We start from the raw sequence: 27,526 nt of genomic DNA on the forward strand, positions 1-27,526 counted from the left end.
TTGTTTGCGAACGTATTTCTGATTAAACTTTTTCCACATGAAATGGGAAATGAATAAAATGTCCTCCATAAAATGTTATGTGATGATTACTGTCAAGTGATAAGGGAAGGCTTCTACTGATAAGTGTACGCACTTTAGTTATATACTTACTAATATTATAAATGCGAAATTTTGTCTGTTTGTTGTGTCAAGCTAATGTTAGTCGTATTCTGACGTCAGCGGGGCTAAAATGGTCGCTTTGAAGAATCATGATAATATGAATTATAATATGATTCATTTTTCTAAAATCGCAAAATGCAACTCTGCTTGCAATTCATTTCCGTATTTTTGTACTAATTTGACATTAATTGTCAGTTTGACAGTTTTGACAATTCATTTGCTGAATTGATTGAGAGGAATTGCTAAATGTGACGATTTTAGCCCCGCTGGGCTTCACATAACTCGAGCGAATTACGTAGGTTTGAAAGTATTTAGGGTATTCACTATGTAAAAGTAATTATCCATTTTTAAGTGTCAAGTAAAAGTTTAGCATTTAGAGATTTTGATCATCTCCTGCAGGATTAGCATAACATCATTAGAAACGGGAAATAGTAGACTACTGACAGATTTGAGTGATAAAATGGCGGATTTCATTTGTCTAATAGCGTTTTCTGCATCTAGAACTGCCCCGGGGCAGGGTAGGCAGGGCAGGCCAAATGGATACGGAAATAGCCGAACAAAACCGGTGATCCACGAAGCACTTAGGTCGGTATAAATAGTCGGTACTCAAGATGCATCTCGGTCTCAAGACGCGGTTCGGCTCTATGATTGGTCCAAATTTTGGCAGCCAACCAATCACAGAGCCTGAACCGTGTCTTGAGACCGAGATGCATCTTGAGTACTAACTATTTATACCGGCCTCAGACTTAGTACTAGTACAATACGTAGTTTATGTAGTTATTTAAACTTCCGCTATTTACGTATCCATTTGGCTTACCCTGCCTCGGGGCAGTTCTAGATGCCGAAAACGCTACTTTTTTTACTTTAACTTTCACTTTGTCTATTCTTCCGTAGAAAGAAACCGCATCTATGGTGACCATGCTAAGCCTACAGGTATCTAATGGATAGTTCCATTTGTGGGTGACTGGGCCAAAAGGTGAATCTGCCGAGTTAAAGTTTACCATTAATCTCTTCATGGTTTTACCACGGCGTAATACCAGGGTGAGTTTTCAACATAGGGTATTTTTTTGTAAAATAAGGGGGCAAACGAGCGAACTGGTCACCTGGTCACCTGATGGAAAGCAACTCCAGTTGCCCATGTACACTCGTAACATCAGAAGAGCTGCAGGTGCGTTGCCGGCATCCATAAGTAGGTACAAAATGAAAGTTTACCTCTGTTTCTAACATGGCGTTCTTTCCAGGGTGGATCTCCGCGAGGCGGTGACGTCGCACTGGTCAGACCCGACAACCCTGGGACCACGGGCCACCTTCAGAACCAGCGTAGAACCAGCTGTGCTCGTCATCACAAACCTGAGGTGAGTTTATAACTTGAAGATGGCTTGGCGGTGACTTGGCTATGAGGGGAACTTGATGCAAATGTTGAATTCGATCATTGACAGCTTTGATGTGATGAAAAGTAAAATACTTTTCAAATCAGCTGTTTAGCAGGATATTGATATAAGTGCCACTTACAGCTCGACAAGGCTTTATATTATGAACGTGGGTGACATTGACGGGAGCGCTGCTGGTAAAGGGGAACTGTCAAACACGTCATGTCAAATATTACGTTTTTGTATGATAGAAGCGTTTAGTTCCTTTTCTCGCCACGTTCATATAAAACCTTGTCGAACGGTAAATTTAATTTACCTTCTTAGCTATTGCATAGCTTTTTTGAGCGCGGCGATCGAAAGAAATTCCGTAACGAAAAACACCTAACATTCTCTAACGTCGTCACTCGTCATACTTCGGCACGGTGTTTTTGTGCGTGCGACTAGACGTATGCGTGTAGACTAGCTATTGCTATGCAATGGCTTTACCGCGGTAGACCCCGAGTGCTACACGTTTTTCGCTTTCTAAACATCTTTAAGAGGATACACCAGGGGCGAGAGAAATTGAAAATAGGTATTTGAAAATGTATTGCTGTCTCACCAATCTCAAGTCTCCCACCGCAGAGCGCGATAGAGACAACACGACAAAAGTTCTAATAAAAGAACAGAAAATATTCGATTCGTTGTCCACTGATTCCTTCTTCAAAACTTAACCGATTTAAGTACTTTTTTCATTAAGAATTAAAGCAAGGCTTGAGCTGTGTTCCTATGTTTTGTTTTTTTTTGTAAGTTTTAGCCAGTTTTGTTTTCTGGGTGTTTGAACACAGAGGAAAATCTTGCCGTTTTTTTGGGTTTTTGGACGTTCTTATCTTTTTAATAATAAAATTATGAAAAAAAAGAAAACATAGGGATATGCTAATAGTGGCCATAGATATTCAGGAAAAAAATCATAACTCTACCGGCATTATCCAGGGAGGAAACAGAGGACAGCGTTTGTATGGAAAAACGGCGGTGTGGACTCCTCTTAAAGAGATCATCATCATGGTTTGTCGCGCGTTGTCGCAACGCAACTGCGTTTTTCCGTTGACGCATCGCAACGGAGCAATATGGCTTCACCCTATCGCCGTCCAATTATAACTGAACTAGTAAACTAGGTCATCTAGAAACGATACCTTTGATCTAAACTAGTGCATAACAGTTGTCATTTCGTTCTTCGCTTTATAGGGCGGGCTGAAATTTTTTGTATTTTTATTCAGAAATTTTAAAACTGTAATTGGTCTTTTGAATTGGCTCTTTACGGTACCTTCTCTAGAAACTTTTTAGGTCATTCATTTCTTGAAAATAGCTGATTGGGAAGTGAATTTAGGTCCTAAAGATACAATGCAATTAGGGAATGGTAAATTACTTTCACAGCGCCCAAAATTTTTTTTAACTTTTATATTGGGAAACAATGACGCTGGGGCGCTTGCCCATACAAATCACAAAAAAATTGCTCTTTCAGCGATGCTACTTTCAAAATGAACTAGTATAATGGCAACATACACATCCCAAAGTATGTAATATGTATACTCCGATCATTGGAGTATTGGAGTCCAATACTGATTCCACCTTCTCTTCCAGAGCTGAAGACAGTGGCCAGTACAGGTGCAGAGTGGACTTCAGCAAATCACCAACTAAGAACACAAGACTGAATCTCACAGTACTGAGTAAGTATCTAAGTAGCTCCTAAATTTAATGAACACTTAAAAACTGTACTTAAAATTTGAGCAGACTTTAGTGTATTAGTTGAGCAGAAAAAGAAACGACGGGTTGCTTGAGAAGTGTCGTTAGAAGCCAAAACGAAACGGCCGGTAGGCATACATTTTCGCCGCGTAGTAGGAAGAGAGGGGGATAGTACCTCTCCTACGCTGCGTCAACGGTCTATTCTCCCTCCATCTTACGAATTTCCGAGTGGGTCATGTGATCTGACGCGAGTTTATCATCTTGTACCCATCCCAAAAATGCACGAAGCCTTTACAAAAGTTTTTACTTCAATAATTGACACTGCTATTTACAGTGAGCTGTACAAAGAACACAGTGAACTATACACACCCTAAAGTATCTATTATCACTTCTGTGTGTTTTGATTTTTAAAACTTTGTTAAAATGAAATTACACCTTATACTGGGTGTAACAAAAATAAGTGACAATACTTTAGGGTGTGTACGTACTCGTACTCCTTGTAAAGAGTTCACTGTGAAAGTAGCAGCGCTGAAAGACCAAATTTTTTTTCACTTTTGTATGGGGAAACTCGTGACGCTCGGGCCCTTGCCCATACAAAAGTGAAAAAAATTTTTCGTCTTTCAGCGCTGCTACTTTCACAGAACTCTCTACAAGGAACAGGTACACACCCTAAAGTATTATCACTTATTTTTGTTACACACTGTATATTTTTCTCGTTAGGACAGTTTTGTTATTAAAAATACCTTGTAATAAGTATTCTTAAAGTATTTTCCCATCAGAATTCACCCTTTCACTAATTACTGCTAACGTTAACCCTTTTGAAATATTTATGGTCCTCCGAGCCGGATGGCGTTACTGAGAAATGTTAAAACAGTGAATACAAATGTTTGTACCGTCGCAAAAATTTATGTTTGGTATGTACTTCATGTTTTATTTATTTTAGTTAATGGAAATCGTAGTTGTGGTATTTTTAATGATCTCTGCTTAAAAATATGAAATATACATCAAAAGATACACAGTGCGTTTGGGATAGATCATAATAATTACAGAGATAGTTGCACTGGTACCAAAACCTGTATAATATTTGGTGCTTCGCCGCGCATAACTTAAAGATCGCTTGACAAAGGGAAGCTTGGAAAGCTATATTAATACAAGCTTTAATTATCTTTCACAAGTCTCATTGTCGGTAATAAAATCTTGCTAGAAAAATATTTAAATACTTCGGTTTTTTATTCTGGACGTGAAACTTAATATGTTGGAGCCGGAAGGTGGGCATAGGAACTCCGTAATAAAACCACATAGCCCCATCGAGCTTGGGCTTGTTTGATTTGTCTTAATGAGTACTTTCTACATTTTTGATCTTTTTACCCGATTACGGCGAAGCACAAAGGAGGGTTATGATTTTGACCTCTATGTGGCTAGTTCGTAGGGATGTACATTTGTTCGCACATAACTTCTGTACTAGTTATCGTAGTAAGACAAATGAGGTATCGTTAGAAACCTCTTGATTGTGACCTGATTATAAACTACATGACGTCACATTAAAATGTCTACAGCGCCATCTAGGAGACATAAAGTAAAGAAGTACCTAACAAAACCTTTTTGACAGTGTACTTTCTTGTACTATCAGCTAAGTTGATTCCTAGGCAGATGGCGTATAAGTAATTTGGTCGCGTTAAGTCAAACTCATCCTTCACTTAAATTGACATAAGCCGACCAAACGACGTAGATCTGTCAACTGCTTAGGAATCAATCGGGTATACTATGTAGTGATGTAATCTTCTCTTCTGCAGTACCTCCTGACCGTCTGCTCATCCTGGATCAAGATGGGGAGGAGGTACGAGGAGGGGTCATTGGACCTTTCGACGAGGGAGTCCAAGTCAACGTCACCTGCGTCGCTATTGGAGGTAGGTATCAGCTATATTATGGTTGATTTGAGGTCCTATATGAGGTCTGTTTGTTGCTGTCGGGTACATTTGAAAAATTATCACAGACAAAGGCCTAATAATCATCACGATTCCTAAGTAATCCTAAGAGATAATGTTTAATGGAAATATTTTGAAATCAGCCCTACTAGATAAGTGGCAAGCGAATATCGTAAACGCCAACAAAATGTATGCGATTTGAGTTTTGATATAGTAATTGCTTCGCCAGGGAATACTAATGTCAAATCCCATAAATTTTGTTGGCGTTTACGATAATCGCTTGCCACTTGTCTAGGCCCTCTGGTGAACCGGTTTTGATGCTTGGTATGAAGATACTTTAAGTCCTGGTGAAGGTCTTAGAGCAGGTAGTATTTATCCCGGTGAAATATACGGTTTTCGCGTAACTAATTTGTGCGGCATATTCTATTATGTACATAACGTTACACACGTTAAGTACATAACGACGTATATACTTGGTAGCTTTCATTTGCCTTTGATTTCATTCACAAAACGTACCTTAAACAATAGATACCAGCTGATTCCATAAGCCCCTCATAATGGGTCTCTAGGGTCACAGGGTTTTGAGCAACCGATCAATTATGAATAAAACAAAGCGGCAAATGTATTGTTGGATTTTAGGGGGAATTGCTAATAAATGTGAATAAGCCGCCCACACTGATTTCGGGGACGGTGGCCGGTTTCATTGAATGTGGAGAGTGATTTTGTATTGCCTAAGTGTGTATTACACAAGTGATTTTTCATTTACGTAACCTAGTGGGATGACCACAGAAATAAATCAAGATAGAACGGCTAAGCGGGTGGAATACGCGTGTTTCAATCTTGCATAAGTGAGCAAGATTCGTTAAGCGTTCATTCAGTTAGCGCGCACGTTTCGACTTTATTACACCGAAGCGGTTGTGCAAATTCCGTAGCAACACACGCGCGTCGCCGTTCTATCTTGTTTTATTTCTATGGGGATGACCGACACGATTGGCGAGATATCAGAGGCCGTAGCCAAAGTCCATTTCGTTAAAAACGATGACAAAATTCGTTATCAAAATGTATGGGATTTGACATTAGTCTTCGCAAGCGAAACGTCATTTAGCGATGACTTATGTCAAACCGCATGATTTTGATAACTTTCGTATAACCACTCTGACATTGGCATTTGGCAACTCACTGAGTCGGCCATTTGTAAAGAAGAAGAAGAACTTTCGTCATCGTTTTTAATGAAAGATAATTTGTCTAAGAGGCCAGGCGTAGGGCTTTACAAGCCCACCCGACGCATGGATCATCTTGTCAGATAATCAGGTGATCAGCCTGCAGATCTTAAAATACGTGTGACACTCGGGGACTGCCGCGGTAAAGCTACTGCAGTTAGTCTACATGCAAACGTCTAGTCGAAGTCTGTCAAACTGAAACGACGCAAGACGAGTGTTAATTTTTTTTTGTTTATTATCGTTACGGAATATATATAATAGCTTAAAACCCTAACCATTTCTAAAATCAACGGATACCGGAAAAATCTATATACAACGACAAAATATTGTGTATTATTGCTATTAAAGATGGTGCATGTTTCATATACTTTTTCCATTGTCCTTTAAGAACTCAATCTGAAGTCTCCAAATATTGATATTGAAAATGTATAAGTATTGGATTGACTGCTTGAATATTCATTTCATACTGCGCTAATCCTTAATATAAACACTTATGAATCCCCTAGCATTGCAGATTTAAATACTAAGCATCAGATAAGCCGTGTTTGCGCCATTCAAAAATTAAGATTTTGTTGAAACACGTTCCACTGAAATACATGCAAATATGAGCTTTATCACACAGTATTCAAGTTCAAATCGCCTTGGCTGTAATCTTGGACAATACTTAACTTTTAACACCGTGCCTTAAGGTTCAAATTCGTTCGTTTGATGTTAGAATTAGTTGACATAATAAGGGTAGCCTGAGACATGGGTAATAATAGAAATGTCACCCATTTTCTGAGTATAATTAATTTCAAACAATGCGGTGAATATGTGGAAACTTAGCCTAATTAGAAACTGAAGGCTCTTGAGTTTGAGAAAACACTCAGAGATCTCAAGTTGAGAAGACCTTAAACTGAAGTTAAGTGTTTTAAAGTGTTCCAAAAACAATAGAAAGCGACTAGATGACGACTGAAACTCCTTTGCGTCAAAAGTCATTTATTGCGCGGTATCGGTTTTTTTTTTTGGGATAAAACGTATCTGATGTCCTTCACGGTACTCAAAGTATCTTCAGATAGACAGGAAAAGGTAACAGACAGACACAGTTTCGCATTTATAATATTAGTATGGATAATGTTAGTATAGATATTATAGTGTGGCAAATTAGCTTGGTCCACACTGTGCTTTTTTCTGTTCGTCAAGAGCTTGCGTTATAGTGCAGTCAACAGCGAACGTGAGGGATACCCAAAAGCCACGACGCATGCGAGGGCATGCGTCGTGGCTTTTGGGTATCTCTCACGTTCGCTGTTACTGTGGATACGGTCAGAGGTGACCGTATCCAAAAAACAAAAATGACAAAAAAGTTGAATGAAAAAAGATGACGAAAATTGAAGACGAAAGCGCATAGTGTGGACATAGCTGTTGCAGGAGCAACCGTATCCGTATTTGTAAGCATACAAATACGGGTGTTCCAAGGTTTTGACGCTCCAATTTTGATGATGTTTAGTATGGAGATACTTGGAGTCGGCCCGCACGAAGTTCGGCATCGTCTAGTCTTAGACTACAAGCCTATGAAGAAAATTAACAGTGTACAGATACAGATCAAGATAGATACCGCATGTGTATGTACTTCGCGTGCCACATCGCGTTCCCAAACGACGAGCAATGCTCTTCTTTCGAAAGTCTGCTCTTTGGTCTGCGCCCCACCGTTATCGGAATCGGACGTCAATCGGATTCAAAAAATGCCTAATTTTGCCGTATTGAGCTGTAGAAATTCGAATAGAAACGTTGGCCTAGATAATGGACACGTTTCTTATCATCGGTACGTCACAGTAGGTAGGAAAAAAGTGGTACTCTCGTTTTCATACAAATGGGGGGACATGCGGTATCTATCTTGATCTATGTCTGTGGACTAACCCAATTACTGTATTACAATTTACAACTTACAAGACTTGTTAGACAGACGAGGCGCAAAACTCGAAAAAGTCTTGTCTCCCCCTTCTAAATCCATTATTTTCCCCAGGTCGTCCCCCCGCGCGTGTGTCTTGGTGGAAGTCTCACGCGCTGCTGGCCAACTCCGAGACCAGAGCCAGTGTCACCTTCCCGCTACGCCGCGCCGATTACAGCACCAACGTCACGTGCCAGGTGAGTCGCGTGCCAGGTGTGACGTCACGCGCTGCTGGCCAACTCCGAGACCAGAGCCAGCGTCACCTTCTTGCTGCGCCGCGCCGACTACGGCACCAACGTTACGTGCCAGGTGAGTCGCGTGCCAGGTGTGACGTCACGCGCTGCTGGCCAACTCCGAGACCAGAGCCAGCGTCACCTTCTTGCTGCGCCGCGCCGACTACGGCACCAACGTCACGTGCCAGGTGAGTCGCGTGCCAGGTGTGACGTCACGCACTGCTGGCCAACTCCGAGACCAGAGCCAGCGTCACCTTCTTGCTGCGCCGCGCCGACTACGGCACCAACGTCACGTGCCAGGTGAGTCGCGTGCCAGGTGTGACGTCACGCGCTGCTGGCCAACTCCGAGACCATAGCCAGCGTCACCTTCCCGCTGCGCCGCGCCGACTACGGCACCAACGTCACTTGCCAGGTGAGTCGCGTGCCAGGTGTGACGTCACGCGCTGCTGGCCAACTCCGAGACCAGAGCCAGCGTCACCTTCCCGCTGCGCCGCGCCGACTACGGAATATTTCTATGGAAATTTTACGTTACCGCAAGTGATGATAGATACATGGGACAACTTCACTTTCTGATCTTAGCCGAGCATATCAAGAGTCTTGCTTTTCTACAATCTTAGAAAAGTAGACTTGATTTCGTGGGGCGACCTTGTAGCCATGAGTTTAATTAATGTTATGTTTTTGTCAACAGGCTGTGACGGACCCTTCTATACCGCCGCTGTCACAGACTCTCTCCATTGACGTGAATTGTGAGTATTTTGGGGCGATACTTATAAGAAACTTCGCTATTGAGGATGTTTGAAACTCTATTTGCCACCGCAATGTAGCCTGGTCGTATGTCTATTGTGTCAAATACGCATATTATCGTGACACATGACAGCTATATCGTGACATAAGACAGCAGTTTGACACGATAGGACCTGAGGGCTGGTTTACACGTATTAAGTTGATAAGTAGTTAACTAAATTTTAACTTAATTTTAAGTTATTCATTGCATGTAAAACACAAAATTTAGTAGCAAGTTAAAATTTAGTTAAGTGCTAAACAAGGAAATTAGAAATTTGACTATTTTCTGTTATATTGGCAGGCGGGGCTTGTCACTTGACACATTTCGGGCAGGCACTTCAAATTAAGTTAAAATTTTGTTATACTACTTATCTACTGAATACATGTAAACCAGCCATGAGGCTACATAGCGGCACCTGTGCGTCTAGCATAAGCGTACAACGAGATAATCTCACTCTCGTGTGTAGTTACATAATGTCAAAAATGATTTTGACATTATGTCAAAAATGATTTTGACATTATGTCGATATCGACAGTCCCCGCGTTCCATTTGATGTTAAAAACGATCAAAACGCTCAAAATAGAATACATTTTTTGACATTATGTCGATACCGACAGTCCCCGCGTTCCATTTGATGTTAAAAACGATCAAAACGCTCAAAATGCCTCCCATTTTGAGCGTTTTGTTCGTTTTCAACATCAAATGGAACGTAGGGGCTGTCGATATCGACATAATGTCAAAATAATTTTTGACATTATGTCGATAGATTTGGACGACAGATCTACACGTCATGAAAAAATTTATGTTATGTTAGGGTCAATAGAGATGAAGAGACAAACCATCAAACATCCAGAAAACAATATGTAGACAAAATTTTCTCGTTTGCGCATCTTAGGCCGGCTGGCGGCAAATAGAATTTCAAACACCTTCATCCTTATGTTTTTTCGAATGGGCCGTAAAAAAGCCGAAATGAAATTTGGTATGGAAATACGTTGTGTAATATTTCTCGGGACCCAAAATATCTCCAATCCCCATACCAAATTTCATTAAAAGTTGGGAGTGCAGGGTTAACAGACGGACAGACAGATACACTTTCTCATCTATAAAGATATAAAATTTTACGTAACTTGTATTATATTTTATCGGTCAATTAATTTTGAATCCTGACCGTCACTGAAATTGATTGAAATGGGTTCTAGTTACATAGTAGCAAGTCTGGATTCTAAATTGACTTAGTATTTTGAATAAAGCCCGTGATAGATTGCCTAGACTTCGGTGTTTGACGTCGAAAGTGCCAACTTTAGAACGCGCCCTTCCCAATATTAGGGTTTAAAAGCTGAGAGTTCTTAGTCATGGTACTGTTCATTTTCATCAGCCTGTTCTGCGGGGCTAAAATGGTCGCTTTGAAGAATCATATAATGAATCATGTTATGATTCATTCTTTTAAAATCGCAAAATGTAAGTCTGCTTGCAATTCATATTTAGTAATTCGTACTAATTTGACATTTGTCAGTTTGGCAGTTTTGACAATTCATTTGCTGAATTGATTGAGAGGAATTGCTAAATGTGACCATTTAAGCCCCGCAGTGCTGAAAAATTTGGGTTTGTGTACGTAAATTTTTTTAATCCACGGTTGTTGAAAGTCGGTGTTCAAAATTTTTATATTCTGTTTAATATGTATGTACAGTTCTACAAGGCTTTATATGAACGTGGGTGACATTGACGGGAGCGCTGCTGGTTAAGGAGAACTGTCAAACACATGTCAAAAATGACGTTTTTGTATGATAGAAGCGTTTAGTTCCTTTTCTCGCCACGTTCAAATAAAGCCTTGTCGAAAGGTATGTTTGTGTTTTCGTAGCGCCTAAATCACATTTCATATTCTTGATATATCGAGATTCGTAAGAGCGATTTATATTTATTTATTTATTTACTTTAATAAGGTTCACCAACAGTATTGATGTATGTACATTGATACACATATTGATACCAATTATAGGCGTACACATCATTACAAATTGAGTGACAAAATTATTACACTTAAATAAATGATATTAGACAAAGATAACAAAGATAAAGTTATTAACAGAGATAACAATTTGACTAATATTTGAGTTACAGGAGAGAGTGCTTAGTGGTTTGAAGGGCATTCATCAAAGTGTTTTTAAATTTATATATGTTATGGATAAATATGTCTATATCTTTACTGTCAGATTTTAAGAGCTCGTTATAATGACGAGCCATTCTAGTAATGGGGTCAAAATATGAAATATTGTTTTTATAAACTTTTAACAGAAATAGATTAGTTTTATTCGCTCTGCGTGCACTCTACTTAATATTAAAGTTTAGACAAGAAAGAAGTTCAGGACAATCTATTAGAGAATGTACAATTTTGTAGAGGTAAATGCAATCACAGTATTTACGACGTGTTTCTAAGGTTTTAATGTTAAAAATACGGAGCCTGTCTGCATATTTCAAGTCTGACCGTCCGGGTTTATGACGATAGAAGAGAATCCTAAGATATTTCTGGATCCGCTCCACAGAATCTATATGTGTTTTATAGTGAGGTGTCCATATAACACTACCATATTCCAAGACACTGCGGACCAGTGCAAAGAAAAGGTAAAGGAGACTTTGTGGATTTTTAAATTCTAGGGTAGATCTACAAACAAATCCAAGAAGTCGAAAAGCCTTTGAGGTGATATGCTCGTAATGGGCTTTAAAAGAAAGCTTGTCATCACATAGAATACCAAGGTCTTTTATTGTTGTAGATCGAGCAAGTTCTTGATTGTTGATATTATAACAATAAGTTATTCTAGTCCGTTTGTTTGAGAAAGAGATGACAGAGCACTTTTTAATATTAAGGTGCATTTGATTGCGTTGACACCAGTTAAGAACAACATCAAGATCTCTTTGCAGCTTGTTGCAATCAACAATAGATCTTATTTGATTAAAGATTTTTAGGTCATCTGCATACAATAAACAATGACAAGATAAAAGCGCAATTAAATCGTTTATAAAGATGACGAAAAATAAAGGCCCTAAATGGGAGCCCTGCGGAACTCCAGATGTCACCTTTAATGGCAAAGATAAGAATCCCTTAAGAGCAACTAACTGACTTCTATTGTTAAGGTAAGAGCTAACCCAGCGCAATAAGCTACCACTGATACCGCACCTCGAAAGCTTATGACAAAGTAAGACATGGTTTGCTCTGTCAAAAACCTTCGAAAAGTCAGTATAAATGGCGTCTACTTGGTTACCAAGTGCATAAGATTGACAGAGGTAGTTTTTATATACGAGAAGATTACTAATTGTTGACCTGTTTTTAACGAAACCGTGTTGTTTGTCAGAAATAATAGGCCTAATGAAGTTGTATATATGTTCGTATGCAATGGATTCAAAAAGTTTTGCGAGGCATGATAAAATGCTGATAGGTCTGTAGTTCTCACAATTAGATTTGTCGCCGCTTTTATGAATAGGGGTAACAAAGGCTGTTTTCCATCGTGTCGGAAAAATACCAGTACTTAGCGATAGACTGAAAATGATGGAGAGAGGCTTAGATAATTCCTTATTACAGCATTTGACAAAACTAGGTGGAATGCGATCGGGACCAGAGCCCTTGCTTTTATCAAATTTTTTTATTTTACGTTCTACATCTTCAGTGGATACAGAAATATGCGATAAACAATTATTGTTCAAGTAAGGCGATGCTATGCAATTACTTGAGTCAACATTATTGGAAAAATTCGAATTGCCATCATAAACAGATCCAAAGTATTTAGAAAGAAGTTCGCATATTCCTTCACCTGATGAGGCAAAAGTGCCTTTATACAGGATGTAACAAAACTAAGTGATAATACTTTTTAGGGTGTGTGTGTCCCTTACATGAATTCATTATAAAAGCAGCAGCTCTGAAAGATTATTTATTGATGGGCAGGAACCCTAGTATAATAAGTTTGCCCATACAAAAGTTAAAAAAGTTTATCTTTCAGCGCTCCTACTTTCACAGTGAACTCTATAATAAAGGGGATCATAAAAACCTTAAAGTATTATCACTTAGTTTGTTACAACTTACACCCCATAAAGTGTAGTCGGCCGTTTTAGGGTTAGGTTAAATAATAAGCTTTCCTATTCATTGTACCCTAGATTTGTAGGAGGGTGAAAAATAGGGTCACATTTTGCTTTGCTTGCGTGGGAATTAGGTATTTAGGTCTTTAACAAGCCCTGTGGGAATAAGCGTTTGTTTGTTTGTACCTGTATACCTCTTTGTTTGACCTACCCTCAATTAAAAGTCTATACAAGAGAGATTTTTATTCAGCCAGATATGGATTATTCAGTCAGGGACGGGTAGTGTTTTTTGTGTGAATAATGCCAACTAAAGTCAAGTTTTGTCAAGAATTGAAAGGGGCTTAGAGAAGTGGTATAAGTTTGACGTATCTGTCTGTGTGTGCATCCATTGCACCGTAAAATCTAAACGGGTGGACCGATTTTAATCAGGTTTTATTTGTTATAAAAAAAAGGTTGAGTGTTCTTAGCAGTTTCTCATCATTAGCCTGCTCAGGGCTGGAAAATTTGGATTTATCTATTATATTCTTTTTCATGAAAGATTTCTCTCATCTTCATTTAATATAATAAATTATAGAGCGTCTAGTCTGAGACTGCTAGACTAAAATCTATACTAATCTATACTAATATTATAAAGCGGAAGAGTTCGTTTGTTTGTTTGAACGCGCTTATCTCAGGAAGTACTAATCCGATTTGAAAAATTCTTTCAGTGTTACATAGCCCATTTATCGAGGAAGGCCATAGGCTATATTTTATCACGCTAAGAATAATAGGGGCGAAGAAATAGAGGAAAATGTGGAAAAAACGGGGGAAATTATTTGAAGTTATTGCTTATTATCTTAAGAACTACTGGAGCAATTTTTATGTCATTTGGCACACATGAAGAATAGACCTCATGAACCTCAATTTTTTTGCGGAAAAATGTACGGTGTCTGTGAAATTCCTAAATTACTCGGGCGAAGCCGCGCGGAACATCTAGTATAATATCTTTTAATATCTCCTATCTCAATTTCAAAAGTGTCTGGACGCTCTCATCTGTCAACAGCTGCTGGAATTACTTATTACGCTTAAACGGCATATTTAATATGAAAACAGCTTGAAAAATGCTTCCATTTATCTAAATGAAGCTCTCACCTTGTTAGGGGTACTGAGTGACCCCTTTAGCTTGACCCCTGAGGGGGGCCCGCACCCCTTTAATCCAGCTGACCCATATAGTCGGTGAAACGTCCAGTTTTGTAACCCAACTTAAAACTTATCATATTCTATGTTTAATATTTTGCCTCGTGGGGGGAAGTTTTAAGATATGTGTGAAGTTTAGTGGTTAACCTACTTATTGGATGGCCCTCTTCTAAACCGGGTTATAGGTTGACATTTCTTCTTTTTTATAAATACTCATAATGAGAAAAATAACATGATATGACGCTTGTGTGTCTGCCTGCTTGGTTTCTGAGATTTTTACTGCAGTAGACTATATTTAACATCGTTGTTGAAAGATTAGTATTGTACTAACTACAAATTTTAGTTTACGTTGACCAAGCAGCAAAATACTACTCTCACTTATTATAGGTGTTTTGTCAGGTAATGAAAAACGACTTATTAGAGTATTGACCAATCACATTATAGTTGTATTATACTGCATCAAAACCATTGTCCAACCATGTCGAAACTCTTAGAAATTGTAAGTACTAGCAGTATTTAACTCCTGGTTTCATGGTGTTTCTTTTGCCAACAGTGCATCTTCTCCGAGTGGATCTACTCGGTGGTAAGAGGCCGCTGGTGGCGGGAGTGAGCACGGAGCTGGTGTGCCAGGCGGTCGGCGCCAGACCCAAACCCAGCATATCCTGGTGGAAGGGAGGGGAGAGGCTGAAGACTGTCAGGGAGACGGTACGCAGTTAGCTGGTCATGTCAGAAATAGATCGATATGATCTACGGCTTATGAGTAAATGCAAAATTGTTAGTCACGCGCTAAAGAGCGCAGCAGTTGACGTCATGAATCCTAGATAATGTTCTTTTTTATGACAAGCTTCAATTTACTTTCCCGTTGTCCGTATGTTTGTAATTGAAAGCTTACAAGTTTTTAAACCACTTCGAAGTTTCTGCTTGTGCTGAAATTTTTCATGATTATTGAAATCGCGTGACAATGCAATACATTGATGACTTGATCTTATGCTAGAGCTGGGAGATGGTCATAGGAACTCGGTAATAAAACAACATAACCCTATCGTGTTTGAGCTCGATTGATTCGTCTTGATGAGTACTTAGCAGTGTTTAGTTTATTTTTTCCCCAGTGATAAAAGCAAGTTAAAAATACTACTTATGTATATTATATTCATTATCAGATATACATACTCATGATACATTTTGTCTTTCCTAGGTGTCTCCTGATGGCAACGTGACCAGCAGCATCCTGACGCTGGTGCCGTCCATCGACGACGCCGGGAGAGTGCTCTCCTGCCGCGCCGTGCAGCCCACCGTGCCGCACTCCACCCGGGAGGACGGCTGGAAGCTTGAGATACAGCGTGAGTACTGCCGCTGTACACAAAGGGGTCAGCTGACGGTGGAGGGGAAGTGCTATGCTGCCGCGCCGTGCAGCCCACCGTGCCGCACTCCACCCGGGAGGACAGCTGGAAGCTGGAGATACAGCGTGAGTACTGCCGCTGTATACACAGGGGTCAGCTGACGGTGTGGACTGGAGTGGGGAGGGAGTAGGATAAATCTTCTTTCTCTCATCATCATTCCTGCCGTGTTGGAGAGTAATAGCCAAGCTTAAAGATTTGATGAAGGGAAGCATGTTTTGAAGGCACAAATTACCTTAAAGGTGAAGCCAAGTGCTTAAACCCAGACACAATTTCTGGCCACTGATAAAAAAAGGCTGTTTTAATTATAAAAGAGCTGCCAAACATTGATGTGCCATTTAAAGAATTAGGTCAGGGCTGGTCAACCTTTTCATCGGTTTTCGTCGAGCAGCTTGAGAGGCTGGATATTTTTAAATATTAAATCCGTTCGACTTTTAAAGCGTTTCCAACCAAGGTCGATTTAAAATAAATAAACCAAAAGTGCTTTATGAATAATTTGAAACGAAGAAATTTCGTAACTAGTTTTTTTGTGCGTAAATAAATAAGTACTTTTAAGAAATTGCTTTCTTATTCAATGATCTGAAAACTTTAGAATTTGATAATAATTATAATAATAGTCTTAGAATTTGTTTTATTATTCAATTATAATTATTGTAAAGTCTACAAATTTGTTATTAGAACAATCACCTTCATTACGAATTCAGCTGTTCGGTGTTTAGTGATCATTAATTGAATGCTAAAGTTTTATTCATACATTTTTCATCATGAATCAAGAAATTTCGTAACGAAAAAATCTAACACCCAATCGGTCGGTGCGGCGTTGCCAGACTTCGGCACGGTGTTTGTGTGTGTGCCACTAGACGTAGACTAGATTAGTTGATAAAAATGCTATGCTTTTCCGCGGTAAACTTTCTGTAACTCATTTTAGCAAACATTGTACTGAAAAATGAAGATATTTCGTGTGAAGTTACGGCCATATTAATATATCATCCAGCAATCTGTAATGGGAGAAACTATGTTACTTTATGGGACAATTTTATCGCGGATCGGTTAAAGCTATGTCATTATTCTTAGTATATTTCAGGATTTGAGTTGTCCTCCGTCCCATCTTTGGACCCGTATTGTAGTATCAATAAAAATCGATTTACCGTATTTGTGAAGAACCTGTTAGTTCCTTAACAGCAGAAATTAGGGATAAAATATCGTAATATCTTTTGCTCTCGATGATCGATATCTAATACTTTCATACTATACATATATTCCGAAGGCACGGAAACATCAAATATTTGCGACAAAGCTGCTTTTGTATCAAAATTTTCAGTCTATGTTCAGTGTTTAATCCTGTGTCAAAACATGCTTTCTCTCCCACATCACAAGTAAAAGGAAAGAGATAACATGACATTCAGTTCAGGATCAACCTATCAGGTAAGCCTTGAGATCTGGAGCTGACATCATTTTCTAACACCAATTCCTTGTTTCTGACTTGTCCGTAGCCTCGCTACACTTATGCGCAGTTAGCCAAGTTTAAAGTAATCTGCTTTTGTGATCAGGTGGTCTACTTCCAAACCGTTTTGAACGAGAATGCCCCGCCCTGCTCTAACAACGTCTTTTCACGTTTGTTACAGTAGGATGCGGCATTCTCGTTCGATCGTCTGAGTCTCAAAACGGTATATGGCAGAGCTCCAGTAGAGTCCAGCTGGGGGCCAGCCTCGACCCCACCGCACTGGTGTTTACATCCCTTAGTGGTCCATGGTGCCAGTTGCATTGGGCATATATTCAACCAAGACCATGTCTTAATGGCCAGAACTGCTCCCGTTACCAGTTGCTTACCCCAGTCCGGTATTACAGATCTGCCGGTGGTGTCACTGCGGCTGGGCGCCAGCCTCGACCCGGGCGCGCTGGTGGAGGGCTCCGACGTGTACCTGGACTGCGCCGTCCGCGCCAACCCCTGGCACACCAGCGTCCACTTCACCCATAATGTGAGTATCCGGTAAATACGCCAGTGGCTTAGATAGCTTCAGACGTGTTGCCCACAGTGGAAAAACATGTAGAAGCTCTCAACTTACAACTACACAATAACAAAATGTTTTTTCAATGTTATATATTAATGATGCAGCATGATTCTTGTTAAGTAAAGATGATCCCTATGTTAAACGGTCAGTGAAGAGTTCATCCTAAGCTTAAACGCTCGTGTGGGTTTCGAGAGTAAGAAATAATATGTGTTGCGTTGATTCTGGGTAGCGCTTATCGATTCACATTAGACTGGAGTTCTGACACTTACCCACAGACATAGATCAAGATAGATGCCGCATGTGTATGTACTTTGCGTGCCATATCGCGTTCCCAAACGACGAGCAATGCTTGTCTTTTAAAAGTCTGTTCTTTAATCTGCTATCGGAATCGGACGTCAATCGGAATTTAAAAAATGTCTAAATGTCTGAAAGTGCCGTATTGAGCTGTAGAAATTCAAATAGAAACGTTAGCCTACATAATGGACACGTTTCTTATCATCGGTAAGTCACAGCAGGTAGGAAAAAAGTGGTACCCTCGTTTCCATACAAATGGAGCGACATGCGGTATGTATCTTGATCTATGTCTGTGCACTGACCTTATTTCTTGTTGGCTGTTTCACAAATTGCCGAATCCGAGCCAGATTCCGCTTTTTGGATCAGCCGTCTTGTCTGGCTTCAATAGTGTCTGACTCTGCGTTCTGGCTTAGATGGTCTCTAAAACTTCCTATCTCTAGGGTGTGGTGGTGAAGCCCGGTCCCGGGGTGCTGGTGGCCAACCAGAGCCTGGTGCTGCAGCGCGTGGGGCGGCGCGCGGGCGGCGCGTACGCCTGCGCCGCCAGGAGCGCGCTCGGCCAGGGCGCTAGCGAGCCGCTGCTGCTCGACGTCAAGTGTGAGTAGTACAAAGATCAGCGGACTTATCATTAGGTCTTATAGCAGTATTACTTTATTGTTACTCTTGAAGTGATACTTCTATAAGACCACGTGGCATTAGGGAGCAGAAGCCATTAAGCTCAGTCTTGGAACTTGAAAGACATTTACCCTATTACTAATAGGGTCAATATCTTTCAAGGTCCAAGACTGAGCTTATCAAGGGGAGCCGTGGATAAGAAACAGGGAGGAGTCACAATCCAAGAGGAGTCGTGGATAAGAAACAGAGACACCTATTAGTCACTATTTTGGTACAGGGCAAGGTACCAAAATAGTGACACTAATAGGCTAATAGTGACACTAATAGGCTAATACTGACTGATAGGTGTCTCTGTTTGTTATCCTTTTCATCCGCTCTGATAAAGTCTCACAAGTAACGAAATATCGACGCTAGTTCTGGTCTTGGTCTCTAGTCAAAAGATCTTCTGCCACTTTACCATATTTTATAATATGATAGAACTCCAAACACAAGAGGTTTATACGTGAGAGAGCCATGCTTCGGCACGAAGCCACGCCGGCTCGACCGGAGAAATACCACGTTCTCACAGAAAACCGGCGTGAAACAGCGCTTGCGCTTGCGCTTGCGCTTGCGCTTTGTGTTTCGCCGAGTGAGTGAGTTTACTGGAGGCCCAATCCCCTATCCTATTCCCTTCCCTACCCTCCCCTATCCTCCCCTATTCCCTTCCCTTCCCTTCCCATCCCTACCCTCCCCTATTACCCTATTCTCTCTTAAAAGGCCGGCAACGCACTTGCAGCTCTTGTGATGCTGCGAGTGTCCATGGGCGACGGAAGTTGCTTGCCATCAGGTGACCCGTTTGCTCGCCCCCTTATTTCATAAAAAAAAAGAAGTTTGCAAGCACTCGTTTTCCATGCAAAGTATGGCTTAAATTGATGACGCTTAGGTTGTTCTTATTAATTTTGATATCTGTGATGACATAATAACTTACTTCAAATGGCATAGTATCTAATGTGTATCCTAACTTCATATCTAGTAGATTTGTTCTTAAACTTCTTTGCCAGCAAACCCTCATGTAATTTTTCTGTTCATAGACAGCCCTAGCTGTAGGGCTCAACAGCCGAAGGTGATAAGGGCGGCGAGAGGAGAGCTCGTCGAGATAGATTGCGACGTCGATGCCAACCCTAGGGTAAGGGCTGAATCATATTATATATATATATATATATATATATATATATATATATATATATATATATATATATATATATATATATATATATATATATATATATATATATATATATATATATATATATATATATATATATATATATATATATATGTATATAATCCAGTCAATGTATTTAATTACATGACTACGTTTTAAGCTATTGTATAGCTTTTATCGCGGGCTCTGTGCGCGATGACCGTATAAAGAAATTCCGTAACGAAAAATCTAAAAGAGGCGTCGCCGTGCGTCGGTGTGTGTGTGAGTGCGACTAGACGTATGCGAATTATAATTGCATCAGTTGATAAAAAATGCTGTGCAGCTTTACAGCGGCAGTCCCCGAGTGCCACGCGTTTTTTTTTTATCAGCTGTATACAGTCAATATCCTCAACTGCAATCTCATTCTTTTTGATGGCGAATGTTCCGTTATTCGTTTGTTGCGCGGGAACCATACATTTTTCCGGGATAAAAAGTATCCAATGTCCTTTCCCAGGACTCAGAGTATCTCTATACCAAATTTCAGCAAGATCAATTCAGCAGTTTGAGCGTTAAGAGGTAACAGACAGACAGACACACTTTTGCATTTAAATAATAGTAGCGACCCGCCCGCACGGGTATAAAATATATACTACTAGCTGTTGCCCGCGACTTTGTCCGCGTGGACTTCAGTTTATAGCGCGCGATGTCAACAAAATGTCAAAAGCTTTTATAAAAAAACCCTGGTACCCCTTAAATCAAAACAGCTGTGCAGTGTGTACATAATATTTCATTTTTTTTAATTAAACTTTATTTTTATGCCAAATTTTAAAGCTTATTCATTATCATTGATATGTTTAACTTTTAAGGTTACATCACTATATAGATAAAGTACTGAGTTATTTAATAACGTAAAAAAGTAATAACAATCGAAAAAAAATCGAAACTCGAAGGTAAGATGATACCACCTCTTATAGAAAGAAGTCTGGGCAAGCGTCACCGCGATGTAGGAGACGCACGGCGCCATCTACTATGAATTTTTGAAACTAACTTAATTTGAACAAATTTACGCATTTTCACCCCCTTACAACCCTTTTTTCAGTAAAAAAGTAGCCTATGTCCTTCCTCAGGCTTTAGACTATCTGTATACAAAATTTCATTACAATCGGTTCGGTAGTTTTTACGTGAAAGCGAGACAGACAGACAGAGATACTTTCGCATTTATAATATTAGTATAGATATAGCCACTGAGAAAATGATTAGAATCGATAGCCTATGATCCTTCACGTGGTCTACTTCTTATCTGTGCCAAATAACATAAAAATTGCTCCAGTAGTTCGCGAGATAAGCCCTTTTAAATCATTTCCCCCGTTTTTTCCACATTCTCATTTTAGTCTTAGCGTGATAAAATTTAGCCTTATAGCCTTCCTCAATAAATGGGTTATCTAACACTGAAATATTTTTTTTTAAATCGGACCAGTAGTTCCTGAGATTAGAGCGTTCAAGTTAGCCCTTTCAAATAATTTCCCCCGTTTCTTCCACATTTTCCTCTATTTCTTCGCTTCTATTAGTCTTAGCATGATAAAATATAGCCCATAGCCTTCCTCGATAAATGGGCTATCTAACACTGAAAGAATCATCAAAATCCGTTGCGTAGTTTTAAAGAACAAAGGGACATGAGGGAAAGTAATAATAATAATAAGCTCCCACACCGGTTTCGGTGACGGTGGCCGGTTTCATTGAAACCAGGCCAGGTACGCAGGAGTAATTTTATAGTGCCCAAGTGTGTGCGCAGTACACAAGAGCACTCTCTATTCCTTTACTCTTATAACCCAGTGGGACGGAAGACCGACACGACCGGCGAGAGATCAGGCTCAAGACTGTACAGTGTACATGCCCATCCGACGCATCTTACTTGTCAGACAATCAGGTGATCAGCCTGCATTGTCCTAACCAAACTTGGAAATAACATGTTTCCAACGCGAGAATCGAACCCGCGACCTCCGAGTCAAGATCCGCGCTCTATACCACTAGACCACTATCTCAACATAATATGAATAGTCAAAATAAATGTCCCTATTATCTGCTAGTTCCAACTATCCTAGATTTCATTAAATCTATCTGTATATCTCTTAAAATAGCTGCGACATATTTTCCGAGTACTTATCTCTAAACATGAACGACATATTTCGTATCTCTGTATCTCTGAATATGCTCTGAAAGCTTTTATTTATGAATAGCTGCTTTTAGGTTTTAGCTGGAAATCAGGGCTTAGCAACGTTACAGCTCAAAATGGCGAATTAGGCTGTGCTTACACTTTATAATGGTTAAGATAATTATCTTATGGTCTATGCTATAATATGTCATGCGTGGGAGAGGCATGCTTCGGCACGAATTGGCCGGCTCGACCGGAGAAATATCACGTTCTCACAGAAAACCGGCGTGAAACAGCGCTTGCGTTGTGTTTCGCCGAGTGAGTGAGTTTACCGGAGGCCCAATCCCCTAGCCTATTTCCTTCTCTACCCTCCCCTATTCCCTTCCCTTCCCATCCCTACCCTACCCTACCCTATAATAGGGGATATTCCCTCTTAAAAGGCCGGCAACGCACCTGCAGTTCTTGATGCTGCGAGTGTCCATGGGCGACGGAAGTTACTTTTCATCAGGTGACCCGTCACCGCTTTTTTTAAAATGACAAATTGTAACCTTTAATTTCAATTCGACAATTTAAAAACTATTCTAATTTCTAATATTGCTTAAAGCATTTTGTCATTTGTGTTTTTCCTCACAATTCCTCACGAATTTCCCCAGTTTGAACAACATTAACTTAAAACAATAAGCTAGGCCAAATTAAATTTGGGCGTACAATAAAATATAGTTGGGGAGTTTCTGAACTAAAGTAATAAAAACTTCGGGTCGTTTAGCTATAAATAATTGTGAACAAAAAACAGATGTACGAGCGCGGAAAATGAACGCTTAGCAGCCTCCCCTATTCCCTTCCCTTCCCATCCCTACCATCCCCTTTTCCCTCTTAAAAGGCCGGCAATGCACCTGCAGCTCTTGATGCTGCGAGTGTCTATGGGCGACGGAAGTTGCTTTCCATCAGGTGACCCGTTTGCTCGTTTGCCCCCTTATTTCATAAAAAAAAAATGCTTTTAGTTATTCTTGTAGCTTAGTAAGGGGACTTTTGGATAATTATACAAAACAATATTGGAGTTTAAACTGATATTCGCAAGCGATAGCGACCAACAAAAATTCAAATAAAATGAAACTTTATGACAAATGTAATGTCAACATTATACATTTCAATATTGTATCAACTCATTTCTATTGGAAAAAAATCTTTACAAAAATTAAATAAAAGCCAAAAAAAAATCGTCGATATAAAAGTGACATTTCAATGGGCAGTGTTATTTTGTTGTATTGTGTTTTTTTCCTCGCCAAACATACTTTTGTGGAATTGATTGAAATGTCAGATTAGCTAGAACGTTATTTGACGATAAATAGAGATGGTATTAAGGTGACGCCGCATTAAAGTCAAAAACCGTGTTGGATTTGTTTTAGATTGCTTGTGTTCTATATGAGGCCGGCCTCTTATAGAATACAGAGAAAATACCCTTTTTTACAGAGGTCTTTTTGATTGATTATTCTGTGTTATAAAAGTTGACCAATCGTGTTATGCTGTGGGTAATTCAAAGACAAAGACATGATGAATACTGACAATGAACTTTAATTTCTTAGCTTTAGTCATTGCTGAGAAAATTCGATATCGCTACAGTCAAATTATCAAGGCGTCGTCTTAATATTTTCATGAAATTTAGTATATAGGGGGTTTCGGGGGCGATAAATCGATCTAGCTAGGCATCATTTTTAGAAAATGTCATTTTATTCGTGTTTTATTGAATACCAAGCAGAGCTCGGTTAAAATTAAAGTGAGAATAACATTAAATAATATTATTATAATAATATTATTTAATGTTACTCTCACTGCTTTGGCTGCTGCTAAAGCAGCCATCGGAACAAAACGCTTCCCGCGAGCTAATCTAATTTTGGCGCTTCCCTTCAAAAAATATTTCTAAACTAAAATTAGCCAGATCGGTTCAGCCGTTGTCGAGTTAACGAGACTAACAAAATTGAAATTAAATGTTTATTTAAATACTAGCGACCCGCCCCGGCGTCGCACAGGTATAAAATATATAGCCACTGAAAAAATTATTAAAATCGATAGCCTATGATCCTTCACGTGGTCTACTTCTTATCTGTGCCAAATAACATAAAAATTTCTCCAGTAGTTCGCGAGATAAGCCCTTTCAAATAATTTCCCCCGTTTTTTCCACATTCTCCTATTAGTCTTAACGTGATAAAATATAGCCTATAGCCTTCCTCAATAAATGGGCTATCTAACACTGAAAAAAATTTTTCAAATCGGACCAGTAGTTCCTGAGATTAGCGCGTTCAAATTAGCCCTTTCAAATAATTTTCCCCGTTTTTTCCACATTTTCCTCTATTTCTTCGCTCCCATTAGTCTTAGCGTGATAAAATATAGCCTATAGCCTTCCTCGATAAATGGGCTATCTAACACTGAAAGAATCATTAAAATCCGTTGCGTAAAAATATATATTTTTTGCCACTCAATTCTATTGCAATATCGTTACACTAGACCAGTGGTTCCTAAACTTATTTTGTCTACTCACTACTGCCCACTTTGAGAAAAAAAATATGTTTTAGGGCACTCAAACATATTTTTGGTGCGGGCACCCATTGTTTCAATTTAATATGCATCCAGATGAAATAAATCACCCCCAAGCCTCTACACAACGCCCCAATTTTTTTTCTGGGTCCCACCACCTTCACTTTAGCTCTCAGCGCCCACAAGGGGGCGTTATCGCCCACTTTGGGAACGGATGCACTAGACGATGCCCGCAACTCCGTCGCGCCAAAACTCGTTTATCGCCGGAACCGAACATTTTTCCGGGATAAAAAGTAGCATATGTCCTACAGGTGACAGACAGACAGAATAGATAGACAGACGGACAGACAGACAGACACACTTTCGCATTTATAATATTAGTATGGAAGTATGAATAGTGCTCGTTTCTTGTGGAAACTTGTAACGCTCGGGCCCTAGCCCATACAAAAGTGAAAAAAAATTCGTCTTTCAGCGCTGCTACTTTCACAGTGAACTCTCTACAAGGAACACGTACACACCCTAAAGTATTATCACTTATTTTTGTTACACCCTGTATATTTCCATAGCCCTTAAAGCACATTATGAGCAGGCCCTTATTCCAAACGATCCATCCAAAAGTCATATGCACGCACACCAGATTTATGATTTCGCCGTTTCGTTACAAAAATCCGACAATGGCTGCCTTTGATGTGCTTGAAAAAGTATATCGCCATTCAGTTGCACAGTATCCACAATTCAAAATGGGCTGGGGATTTTGGCTATTGTATTGTGATTAGGGTTGCCAGGTGAGTCGCGAAAAAGTACCGGCAGTTTTTTATATTATAAAATGCGGTCATTAAATTGTGGTCGCCATATTATGCTTTAACTTACTTAACGAAATAAAGGTAAGGTAGGCTTTGGTAGGTTAGGTACCAGTAACACCAACTTTCTTCAAAATACCGGACATTGTTCTGTCCGGTATGACCGTTAATATTTTACCGGACGGGCCTCGAAAATACCGGACCGGATTAATTGTGATTTGTGGTACATATTAAAATACGTGTAGCACTCGGGAACTGCCGCGGTAAAACTATTGCTTAGGCGACCTCTGTGGCTCAGTTGGTGGGCTGTTCGTAGCTCAAGCCGTTCGAATCCCGCCGACGGAACAAAAAGATTTCGAAGTTCCTGGGTCATGGATGTGTGTTAAATAATTATTATGTGTATCATATTATTATGATAAAAATCTTAAATATGTGTATATATTATAAAAGTATTAAATATACAGTGTGTTTGTGTAAACACCGTTATCCTTGAAACCATCAAATGAGCCCGTCAAAATGAACAAGTTTTTCTATGAGACCAATACCCATACGGATGCCCGGATCGGCAATTTGTATGGGTATGAAGACGGATTTATTTGAGTTCCCAGCATTGTTCTCATAGAAAAAGTTGTTCATTTTGACGGTCTCATTTGATGGTTTCAAGGATAACGGTGTTTACACAAACACACTGTATTATGTACTTAGCACGGGGCCAGACTGACGTGGTGTGAAGCGTCCATAATAATAATAATTATTATTATTAGCAATTTTTATGCAATTATAATTCACATACGTCCAATCGCTCGCACACAAACACCGATCCGAAGTCTGCCGAACTGCAACGACGTTAGACGAATGTTAGGTGTTTTTCGTTACGAAATTTTCCAATTCGGTCGCCCCGCTCAAAGCCCGCGATAAAAGCTACGCAATAGCTTCAAAATATAAGAATAATGTTGAAGGTCATTTTAATTGCCGCACAGCTGATTACACTTTTTTTAAATCCATACTAATAATTTATTATTAATGCGAATTTTTTCTGTCTGTCTGTTCCTCTTCACGCCCAAACCGCTGAGCCGATTTCGCTAGGAGATACTTTGCGTCCCGGGAAAGGACAAACTTTATCCCGAAAACATTTACGGTTCCCACGTGATAGACGAATTCTATTATTACTTTAATAATAATGGTGTCATAATATTTGTTATTTTGTACCAGGAACCCATGAGTTTCGAATGGTGGTTCAACAGCTCGACGCACGAGAAGCGAGAGCTGACAACCACCAAGACCATACAGTCGCCAGGTAAGTCCATTAGCTATGTCCACCACACTGTGCAATTTCATCTTCAATTTTCGTCATCAACTTTTATTTTGGCGCATTCAATAATGCGTGAAGGAACGCAATGCCAATATTGTCATTTTTGAAGTTTTGGATACGGTCAGCGGGCATGCGGCGCGCGGCGCGGGCATGCCTCACGTTCGCTGTTGACTGCGCTATAACGCATGCCCTTTACGAACAGAAAAGGCACAGTGTGGACAAAGCTATTGAATAAGGACATTGACATTTGATATAATATTTAAAATCGGTCCGTTTGGACAACACGATGCCACGATGCCACGGATGAACACACACACACACACACACAGATTGAGAGACAGACGTTAAACTTATAACACCCCTGTCTTTTGTTGGGGGTTGGAAACGACATAACATAACGCAGTGCAAGTTAGTGTCATGACCATAAAGTTAATAATCCTAGCGGAATAGAGCAACAATCTCGAGCTGTCAAACGAAACCGAAATTGGTTTCATCTGTGTGTAAAAATATGTGTACGTATACACTTACACAAGCATGATTGAACATGATTTCTATGAGAATTGTCAACGTGCGGCACGTGCCGACTGGACGTCAAAAAAAGAGTGCTGCTGTCATGTATCACACGTCTCTTTTTACCACGCAGTGTTACTGATA

At 39.8% G+C, this 27,526-nt stretch overlaps 1 protein-coding gene across 1 annotated transcript in view; it reads left to right on the forward strand.

Annotated features, from left to right (window-relative positions):
- The window catches only part of LOC121737987 (hemicentin-2-like), a 94,756-nt gene that overhangs the window by 55,764 nt on the left and 11,466 nt on the right, over positions 1 to 27,526 (forward strand). Inside the window, exons 4-14 of the mRNA XM_042129744.1 lie at positions 1,401 to 1,514; positions 3,147 to 3,232; positions 5,042 to 5,155; positions 8,396 to 8,517; positions 9,242 to 9,299; positions 15,132 to 15,283; positions 15,774 to 15,918; positions 17,824 to 17,954; positions 18,722 to 18,875; positions 19,964 to 20,058; positions 26,773 to 26,857. Of these exons, the coding sequence (XP_041985678.1) occupies positions 1,401 to 1,514; positions 3,147 to 3,232; positions 5,042 to 5,155; positions 8,396 to 8,517; positions 9,242 to 9,299; positions 15,132 to 15,283; positions 15,774 to 15,918; positions 17,824 to 17,954; positions 18,722 to 18,875; positions 19,964 to 20,058; positions 26,773 to 26,857 (1,256 nt within the window). The remainder of the gene's footprint in view (positions 1 to 1,400; positions 1,515 to 3,146; positions 3,233 to 5,041; positions 5,156 to 8,395; positions 8,518 to 9,241; positions 9,300 to 15,131; positions 15,284 to 15,773; positions 15,919 to 17,823; positions 17,955 to 18,721; positions 18,876 to 19,963; positions 20,059 to 26,772; positions 26,858 to 27,526) is intronic.

Source organism: Aricia agestis, chromosome 22 (assembly GCF_905147365.1).
Source record: "Aricia agestis chromosome 22, ilAriAges1.1, whole genome shotgun sequence".
In the NCBI taxonomy this organism is placed as follows: Eukaryota; Metazoa; Arthropoda; class Insecta; order Lepidoptera; family Lycaenidae; genus Aricia; species Aricia agestis.